Below are 10346 nucleotides of genomic sequence, written 5' to 3'. Positions count from 1 at the left end.
CCATCCCTAATAACTAGGGTTGGTTCTCGCCTACCTTTTTGAATTCTTTTTATATAAAAAAAAATCATGTCCTATATGAGAGATATAGTCTAACTCCAAAAGGGACAAAAATTTATTGGTTTGGAGGAAATTTTTTCCAGTCAATTTCAATAAGTGTTAAGTGTCATCTATCACTTTTTTAAAAACTATATATTATTAACAGTCATTTATTATCATTTTACTAACTTAAGAAACCAAACATTAATTTTTGAAAAACTCAAAGATATTAAATGACATTTGTCACTTATTAGAGTAAGTTGAAACAAATTTTCAACCAAGTCCTTATAGATTGGAAATAGGGGGTAATTAGAATTATGCTAAAAAGTAGGGGTACCGCAGCATTAACCTTAAAGAAGATAAGGCTAGTGCTGACGTTATCATCCTCTTTCCCACCAAAACCGAGATCGATGCGTACCATACCCGTCACCTGACTCACCTCGTCGATGCGGACGAGACCATCATTGCAACCGTTCTCTGCTCTGCGACGATGGAGAGCTCCCCAGCTCAGTTGACGATCTTGTCCTTCGCTTGCTTCTCTCTCTACTTCCAGTTCATCCTGACCCTCGGATTTGATTACCAAGTGCTCGCCCTGCCAAAGACGTCGGAGAATTGCCTCCGAATCCGGCAGGGTGCACCGTTCAAGATCGCTCTCTTTGCAGACCTGCATTTTGGGGAGGACGCGTGGACGGCCTGGGGACGCCGCCAGGACGCGAACTCTATAAAGGTCATGAATACTGTACTGGACGATGAAACTCCAGGTACTAATATCACTTCAATGATCTAAGGTAAACTGTAATTCATACACTTCTAAGTTGTATGAATTAACTATAAGCTTAAGTATAAGCTTTAAGGGTGCAAAGCTTGATATATGGCATCTTTGTATAATTAATATTTTGATTCATTTATTTTGTTTATTTTTTGGTATAAAATGCTAATGAAGTGATTGTGGAGCAGATTTTGTTATATACCTTGGAGATGTCATCACGGCCAACAATATACCGATTGCAAATGCCAGCTTATATTGGGATCAGGCAATTTCTCCAACAAAATCCAGGGGAATACCATGGGCAAGTGTGTTTGGAAACCATGACGATGCAGCATTTGAATGGCCAATGGAATGGTTTTCAGCCCCTGGAATTCCTCAACTTGTTTGCCCAGCGGCCAACTCCACAAATTCAAGTAAGCATGAAGTTAGTGGCATTTGTTGTTAGTGTTTTATGAGGAGGGTTTTAAGAATTTTGTGTTGAATTGGGTTGTGCGGAATTCTTCTCTCTGTTTTGAGTAAGTGAGCAGTGTGCTGTAATTTTTGTTTTGAATTGTAAAGGTATTCATCCAAAAAGGAGAAACATGTTGGCTCTGTTTCTGTTTGTTAATATTTTTTAGAAGTTTTTTAAAAATAAAAAAGTGTTTTGATGTGACATTCAAGTGAAAACTTTTGTTGGTGTTTTTAGGAGTGTTTTGTGTTTGAGTTGTTTTTGTTGGTGTTTTTAAGAGTGTTTTGTGTTTGAGTTGTTTGTTAATGTTTTTGTTTTGAGAAGAGAAAGCAAAATTTTTAATAAACCAAATGAATCCCAATGTCTGGCAGGAGAAGAAGCATGTAGCTTTAGAGGCACACATCGTCTGGAGTTGATGAAGCATGAGATTGACCATAATGTACTCTCTCATTCTAGAAATGGTCCTAAAGAACTTTGGCCAAGTATATCCAACTATGTTCTCCAGGTCTCATCAGATGATGCAAAGTCACCTGTGGTATACCTCTACTTTTTGGATTCTGGTGGTGGGTCGTATCCAGAAGTAATATCAAGCGCCCAAGCAGAATGGTTCCAGCATAAATCTCAAGAGATCAACCCTGACTCAAGGTAGAAGAACAGTGAAATACAACTCTTTTTTTAACTACCTTTCTTTGCAACTTATGGGCTCAGGATATAATGTTTTAGAAACAAGGTTTAAATATCTAAATTTTAGTTCATTGATTTAAATGGTTTCCAAGAAAGGAAAAAAATTAGTTGAAAAATTGGAACCTTGCTTTGGGTGTTGTTTGATTTAAGCGAAAGTAAGGCAAATAGTTGTAGTTGACTATGGTGAGGTTTGGGTTTTCTTCTCTCAAGGATGTTAAAAGTGTTGATTAAGTGATTAAATTTACATCTTCCTATCAACTTAAGCTTTTAGGACAACGGGTGATTTAACATGGTATTAGAGCCAAAAGGTCATGGAATTGAACCTTGACTCCGTCAAATCACCCCTCATTTAAATTAAATATTCTACTTTTTGAATCTCACCTATTAAGAGGGAGTTTGAGCCTCCACATGAGGGAGAGTGTTAAAAGTTTTGATTAAGTAATTAAATTTACCTCTTTCTATCGGCATAAGTTTTTAGGACAACTGATGATTTAACAAAGGACAACAATAAGAGACACTAAAAATGCTAAATTTCTTTATTCTTATTTTATCGTTTTCCTCCATTTTCTCGTCCATCAAATGAAGTGTTATCTGACAGGGTTCCTGAGCTAATATTCTGGCACATTCCAAGTGCTGCATATAAGAAGGTGGCTCCATGGTTTGGAATATACCAGCCTTGTGTGGGCTCAATTAACAAAGAAAGTGTTGCTGCTCAAGAAGCAGAAATGGGTATCATGAAACTTCTGGTTAAAAGGCCTTCTGTCAAGGTAAGTTCTCAGATCTGCATTCTTATACAGTTAACCATATTCATGTGTACTTATGTACATTCACATATACATAACATACATTCACGTGAGATGTCTGTTTTCTCGGTAACTACACAAAGAAACATACTTACATACAGTAATGCTAGACGTAGAACTTTTTTACAATTTGTTGACACGTGTTAGGATGTGATTGGTATCACATCAGCCACCAAAAACAGTTTTTGACACCCTCAACTCATATGCTTACATTTGTTAGCAAGTTGTAAAAGAGTTGTAGGTCTAACATTTTTTGTTACAAAAATGCACATACCCCCGTACATATCCATGACGCTCCTGGTCGTAATGGGCCTAGGTTTGACCTTGAACGCCCAATTTTCATCTGTATTCGATTTATAACTAATACCAAATCAAAGGGGCAGCTGCAAATTTCTTGAATCACAAGTTGGACACGCTGTCTGGCTTGATACTTATGTACTTGGGCTTTTATGGCCCTGAATGGCCATTTTCTTTTTGTCATTGCTTCATTTGATGGACAAGAGTTACTTAAGAATGACCATTGACAATCTTCTAGCATGTTACGATTGAAGTACCTAATACTTGTGTCTTCTATGACTTCTCTGAAGTCGATGGAGCAATTTTTTTTTTGAATTCGATGACAATCCACTTTCAGGAAAATATGAGTTCCAGCACCCACGACATTTGAGTCACACCAAAATCATCAAAATGTGGTTTAGGATGATGAACTGAAGTTTAGTTATTGTGTATATATCTTTCTTCAAAGCATGAAAAGAGTATGAGAAAAAATGTTAATATTTTGGCAAAAAGGTTTAGTATATCCTGATCAGTTTTGGCTTCAAAAGTCCTGCTAATTGGAAAGATCGGTTAATGTGTAATATGTGTGCTTAAGGTTCCTGAATGTCAGAGATGAAATGAATCTTTGTCACTGGATTGATGGAAACAAATGGGGTCATGTTTATTCGTTTCTCTTTTCATTGTGGCAGGCAATATTCGTTGGGCACAATCATGGATTGGACTGGTGCTGCCCCTATAAGAAGCTTTGGCTGTGCTTTGCTAGGCATACTGGTTATGGTGGCTATGGAGACTGGCCCAGGGGAGCTAGGATTCTAGAAATCACTCAGCTGCCCTTCTCTGTTAAATCTTGGATAAGGATGGAGGACAATGTAGTGCACAGTAGAGTGGTCTTGAGTCCTTAAGTCCTACAAATTGTATATATCAAGGAATATAATAAATTTGTATATATATTTAATACTTGATAGGCCACATTATTTTTTCCTTTTTTCCTTCTCTCTGTCAACACAACACCTTGGTGTTCGGCAAACAGCATTGCTTTTCCACGGCACTGTTCATAATAACAAAATTAAAATAGAAAATAATGATTGGTATAGAAAAGTGAAAAAGTGGTATTGGAAAGTGAAAAAATTTTATTTTGTAGTGATTTTTTTTATTTGAATAGTAGTAAAAAGTAAATGATGTGATATAAAAAGTAAATGATATAATATAAAAGTAAGAATATTTTGATATTATTTTTTTGGAGAATGAAATGAATAGTGTTTGAAAAGGTGGGATGTTGTTTAACAAACAACCCCATAACTTTCATGATATGTTTTTCCAAGTATAATAATATTAATGAGCACTTGAACAAAAGAGTGATTTTGGTCACCTTAGAAGCGGAGTGTGTGCCAGCAGTGACATCTTGTTTTCAACCGTAACGACTCTTGACAAAGGATTTCTTTGCTCTCATACCAATGAAGAACATAGAAAATGTGATACTTCGTGTGAATTTTAGTATCTTGCATTCATCTAGTCTTTCAACGCAAACTACGCTCGAAGCCACTTGGTGGAGGGCACGTCTGCATCTTCTTGCAAAGAGACGAAGGGGAGCCTGTGAGGTGAATGTTGGCATGCTGTTTAAGCTTTTAGAATAAATAATTGATTAAACAGAAAATATATGTTCTCACCTAAATGTGTGCACCGACCATGGCCTCTCAAATCAAGCTACATGGCTCCGCGACTCTCCACACATAAAAGATTAATAAAAGAGGAAGGAATGCTTAATAAAAGGAATGAAAGTAAGCATCATAATAACACTAGAATTTTCTAATGAATATCTAAATCAAGGGATGTAATATTGCATTAAGATTGGCAAACGGCGATGTGCATGAGTGCATGTAATTATAGTGACAGTGATGGTCCATTAATATGAAAAGCCTCTTTGTCATGACAAGTTGCTACTCTGGTTTTATGTAATCAAACCAAGCATATGCAATTTGATTTTAATAATGTGCATGCTTAAGCTGTCAGCTTGTTTAAAATCCAAGTGACGAAAAGAAGTTCCCCCATATTCTTTCACAAAAAGCTTCTTTATGAAAAATCAAGAAAAAGATGATGTTTATCATTTTATACTTCGTCAGAGATTATTCAACTCTCAAAAATAAGAAAAATCTTTTACAGAAAACAAACGATACCTAAATCAATATCCAATATGGCTTTTTGAGGTGACTTTTAAGTTGGATTAAAATGTTTTTCTATTACGTATGAGCATGGTGTTAAGTCATTAAATATTATAAGTAAGTAGAATTGCTAAAGAGAAAGGGTTGCCATTGAGTTAGTGTTGATAGAGTGAGGGGGTACTTATAAGCAAATCAATCTTAAATTACAAGTTTACTCTAAATAAAAAAATTTTAAAAATAAAAAAGAAATAAAATTATAAAAGAAGAGTAATAACTATGAGCTGAGGCTTTCTCTTATAAAGGAGTGACCGACCACTCATCACCAGTAAAAAGCAGTCACCCAGTGTGAGGAGAGACCGTCCCTCACAAATCTATTAGAAGTGGTGGCCCTCTCATTTAATGAGGGGTCGTCTCTTGTAAGGGTGGGCCTGGGTAGCCACCCTTCACAGATGATGGGTTGTCGACCGCCTCTCTATAAGTAGAGGTCTTCTCTCATAGCTGTTACGTTTATTTTATTTTTAATTTTAATTATGATAGTTTTGTCTAGTGACATGTACCGTCGGGACATAACATGTCAAGTGTGAGCCACATGTCATTGACTTAGTGGTTTGATGCAGCAGGATGTTGATTAATTGGATGCGTATTTGAACGTGTGATAAAACTTAAAAAGATGTAAAAAAATAATAATAATAATAATAAATTAAGGACTAATTTTTATTTTCCCTTTGCTTATAATGAAGGGCACCTCCTTCTTTACTAAAAGAGAGAGATTTTAGGTTCAATTCACGGGAATGGAGGGCTTGAAGGCTACCCCATTGCTTAAGCTACAATTATTTCCACTTAATTAAAAAAAAAAAAAATCTTATTAGAAAAAGAAAAAGAAGAGCCCTGCTGCTTGGGCCATTACAAACTGAAAAAAGGCACTTTATTCTCTTGCTAACAGTACAACTCATGGTAGGCCGATTTTGTTAAGCAAGTTCCAATCCCTTCCCCACCAAATAAAAAGAGATATAGAATTCACTGCATTCATGTCTTCTTCTTGGGACATTAAGCAGCTCAAAAGCCATTTGCTCTCATTTTGCTGGTCCACAATGGAAAGGAAACGAGCTGCTAAAGCTCCATTATCTTGGACAAGTCAAGAACTGTTCACATGGCCAATGATAATTCATAAAAGAGAAGGGGACCAAAGTTAATGCCATGGCTTTGAATATATATTTGTGTATATATATATATTCATCAGATACTTTATCTAATCCACGAAAAGTTCAACAAGAATAACCAATTTCGACTGATCTTTAGGAAGCTATTTTGGCTTGATTAATATGTCATGCAACAAAGACTACTTTCTAGTGCAAATTCTTCAAAACCACCCCATGAAGCAAATTTCCAAATATGTTCACACCATAGGGAGTAAGAAATTTGATGTCGACGTTGCTTTTGCATGAATGTAAAGACTTAGGGTTCGTTTGGGTTTGCAGTTTTAAATGTTTGATTTTAAAAAATAGCGATTTCAATACGTGCAATATGAGAATATATTATTTTTAAAAATACGGTTAAGTGTTTGGTAAAATCACGGTTTGACCTTTAAAATCGGAGTTTTCATGCTTATATTATTAGTCAATCAAATCCCATGTTTTCAGCCTAAGATGACACCTAAAAAACGTGACATATACTTCCTAATTGTGAATTGACCTAGAAAATGTATTCTCAAACCTGCAATACATATCTCCTAATTGGGAATTGACTTGGAAAATTTAATCTCAACCCAATTCACCCAAAATAAATAGGTATGGTTTAGGATTTTTCTGACTCAAATCCATCACTCCATTTTTTTGGACATGTATTGAGGACCTTATTTCTTCTTTGTTCCTTTTCTAGTGTTTTTTTTTTTTTTTTGGTTGGTTGGTAGGGGGGCTAGGGGCAGAACCAAATATGTCAATCTGGTAAAACGCACAAAAACAGACGTTTGAACCGGTCAGGGGCAGTTGTGAAATTGACAGTTGGAAAAGATAGAATATGAAGCATAGGGACCCTCATGATGTTGAACAGACTTGCTCTTAAGCCACCATGCACCAACCATCACAATTCACAAAGTATCTGCATAAAGCCTCCTTACACCTCACACCTTACTCCAAAGAGTAATGCTTTTGCCTTTCCCTGCAATGTTCTTGCTTCCATTCTCACTTCCTGAGCATATAATCTATATATATAATTTGGTCTTGAAAACAAAGACCAAGCAAAAGCAATAGAAAAAACCCACATGGGGTTATGCATCAAGAGGATAGTTTCAATGGCTATTATGTGTTTTCAAGACCATTGAGAGAGAGAGAGAATTCTGCATTCAGATGCTTTAATATTTACCTTCTTCATTATATTTTTGTACCTTTCAGGCTAAATAAATGGTGCTCTTCTGTAGCGGATACTTGATGGTATAAAAGGTTAGATTCTCCGAGCTACAGTATATTTCATATATATTCTCCTTGCATTCCATTTGTTTGATAAAACACTGACCTCTGTGATTCTTTAGATTTCATGCATAATTATGAACTGAGAAATAGGAATATTAGTGCCATTGACGCTATCAAATGTTTGCACTTCCAAATTTGTTTCCCAGTGTTTTTTCTGTAGAAAATTGTTTGATCATGTTCTCCAAAAGGTTTCTTTTTTATTTTCTTGGGTTGTTTTTAAGCTTCTATAGAACAAATGTTAAAAGGGTTCTGTTTGTTTTCCATTTTCCACTCCCAAATGTAGGGTCTAGTTGAAGAATATAGACTGATGCTATTGAATTTGGTCAATACGATCATACAAATCAATGACAAAGACCAAGTGCTGGTTTGGTTGGATGGGGAGGCTCTTTAATTCTCAGGCGAAAACAAAAGTAGAAAAGGTTGATTTACACCCTTCTATTTTCATTGCTTGAAATGATCAGTTTCAGTAATTCTTTTTGGTAATCTTTCTATCCATTATATTGTCAGAAATTGAAGAAGCTGAGATGGTCTTTTGAAAAGTCTAGATGTAAGCAGTACCCTGCACTGATAGCACCACAGAAGACACTGAGGGAGGCAACGGAAGAGCAGAGAAAGCATGCTTTGACTGTTGCCATTGCAACAGCTGCTGCTGCTGAGGTTGCAATGGCTGCCGCCCATGCTGCGGCCGAGGTTGTCCGGCTCACCAGCGCTTCTCACTCTTGCAAGCGTTTCACAAAGCAAGCTAGAAATTTGGCTGCCATTAGGATTCAAAGCGCTTACCGGGCACATCTGGTGAGTTCCTTGAAATCTTTGCTTATTTTTCTCCCCAAGTAACTTCTGCATATAATTTTATATGAAAATAGACTTTATTAGAACACATCTCCTACAAGGAGACATATATTATATATTATACCATATTAAAATAATTTTTATTAAACTAAAACTTTTGGGTAATTAAAAACAAAGATAACTACTAGGGTGAAAGGTTGTCTTATTTCCTCAAAGTTGTCTTCCTATATGGAGGGAAGCAAGTTAGTGGATAAGGGTCTTGGCATATCTATTTAAGGTGTTTTTGTGATTCTCCTTTATGTTTATATGCTACTTTTCTCCAAAATCTAACAGACTTATGACATCTCTGCATTCCATTGAAATTTGTTGTTTCTCTGGAATTGCAAGATTGCAAGTAAGACTCTGATTAGGGTAGTTTGGATACACTTTTAAAAGAAAACTACCCACTTTTGGCTCATGGAATGATTTCTGGTGCTCAATTGCAAAGGTTTTCAGTCTCAGTGTGCTTGAATGTTTACCTTCAAATTGGTCTTGTTTTCTTTTCTGAAAATCACTTTAACTGATATTTTGAGTGGATAGCTTGGTGAACTCTAGTGAGAATTGGAAGTCATTCAACAATAAAGATTTCCTTCAAATGCTTCTTGAAGATGATGAAAGCCTTCCACAATGTGTATTTGGAATCTGACACCAATTTAAAGATTTAAAAAATCCAAGACCTTAAGAAACAGAGTTTTAGCAGCCAATATTTTACTTAATTCTACGAAATTTCAAATTTTTTTACCTAAATTCTGATTAGACAGGCAAAGTTTTCTATACAAGCTGATTGAAAGAAGGATTTCACATGTGTTGGCTATGTCTGAAAAAGAATTGCTCATCATGTCTAATTTGAATTTCAAATGGGAGTGAAACAGGCAAGGAAAGCATTGAGAGCATTGAAGGGACTGGTGAGACTTCAAGCCATAGCTCGTGGGCGAGCAGTGAGATGCCAAGCAGTCTCATTGAAGTGTTTGCCACCCGCTGCAAAAAGACAGGCAGAGGTCCAGAAAAGGAGCAGCCCCACTGCATTAGGGGATACAAAAGAGTTTTTCAGGGCCAAAGAGGAGTTGGATGAAAAGGAAACAAAGGTAGTCAGATGATTCAAATTTAGGTTTAATATTGCCTTTTAAGGTGTTTTCAGAAGAAACTCCTGGAAGATTTAGTTCTAATAAACCAGGAAGAAATTAACCTACTTGCCCTGTTATGTCATTGTTTGTGAATGAACCTCCCTGAGAAAAAAAAGGGAAAATGTAGTCCAAAGAGGATCCCAAGCACGAACTACCACTTTTACACTCCCGAGTGCTAACTTTTTAACGTGTCAGTTTTTCACTACAACGTTTTTTAATCCTAAGTGCTTATTGATTTATTTATTTTATTTTTTTCAACTATGACATTATAAGTAAGCACTTGGGTATGTAAAAGTGGGAGTTCGTGTAGCATGGCATGCAAGTGTTAGCCAACATTCAGAAATATTTGTTTTAACCCCTAGAAGTAGGTGGCCCCATTTGCATTAGGGGGAATGATTTTGACAAAGATCCTCAATCAATTTGCATGGTATAAAAGACCTAATTCATGTAAACTTCTTCACTTTCGAGAGGTTTCTCCTGAATACATGCATTATCAATTACTCAATGTGGCTGCAAAACCAAAATTTGTGTAGGTGTTTATTGATGTTTGCATATTTGGTTTATTGGCAGCTTGAATGCAGCAGTCAGAGAAGCTGGGACCGCAGCACACTTCTGAAGGAAGATATGGAAGCCATATGGTTAAGAAAACAAGAGGCCATCATCAAAAGAGAGCGCATAAAGAAATATTCATTTTCACACAGGGTAACTAAATTTACTACTTTTTATCAGCTTAATTTTCAGAACAATTAGA

At 36.1% G+C, this 10346-nt stretch overlaps 2 protein-coding genes across 2 annotated transcripts; both read left to right on the top strand.

Moving 5' to 3' along the window:
* Nucleotides 1-443: 443 nt before the first annotated feature.
* LOC132161593 (probable inactive purple acid phosphatase 16) lies at nt 444-3975 on the top strand. Its single transcript, XM_059571746.1, has 5 exons — nt 444-797; nt 994-1218; nt 1625-1898; nt 2536-2704; nt 3706-3975. The coding sequence occupies exons 1-5, from the start codon at nt 527-529 to the stop codon at nt 3916-3918; spliced, it is 1152 nt and encodes a 383-aa protein (XP_059427729.1). The 5' UTR covers nt 444-526; the 3' UTR covers nt 3919-3975.
* A 3251-nt stretch (nt 3976-7226) lies between these two features.
* LOC132191745 (protein IQ-DOMAIN 12-like) lies at nt 7227-10345 on the top strand. Its single transcript, XM_059606834.1, has 6 exons — nt 7227-7313; nt 7566-7613; nt 7927-8062; nt 8151-8435; nt 9344-9556; nt 10166-10345. Exons 3-6 carry the CDS (start codon nt 7988-7990, stop codon nt 10343-10345), a joined length of 753 nt encoding a protein of 250 aa, XP_059462817.1. The 5' UTR covers nt 7227-7313; nt 7566-7613; nt 7927-7987.
* Nucleotide 10346: the final 1 nt, after the last annotated feature.

This window comes from Corylus avellana, chromosome ca9 (genome assembly GCF_901000735.1).
Source record: "Corylus avellana chromosome ca9, CavTom2PMs-1.0".
Taxonomy (NCBI): domain Eukaryota; kingdom Viridiplantae; phylum Streptophyta; class Magnoliopsida; order Fagales; family Betulaceae; genus Corylus; species Corylus avellana.
The sequence above is the reverse complement of the archived record's forward strand: the minus strand, read 5'-3'. Positions and strand labels throughout refer to the sequence as shown.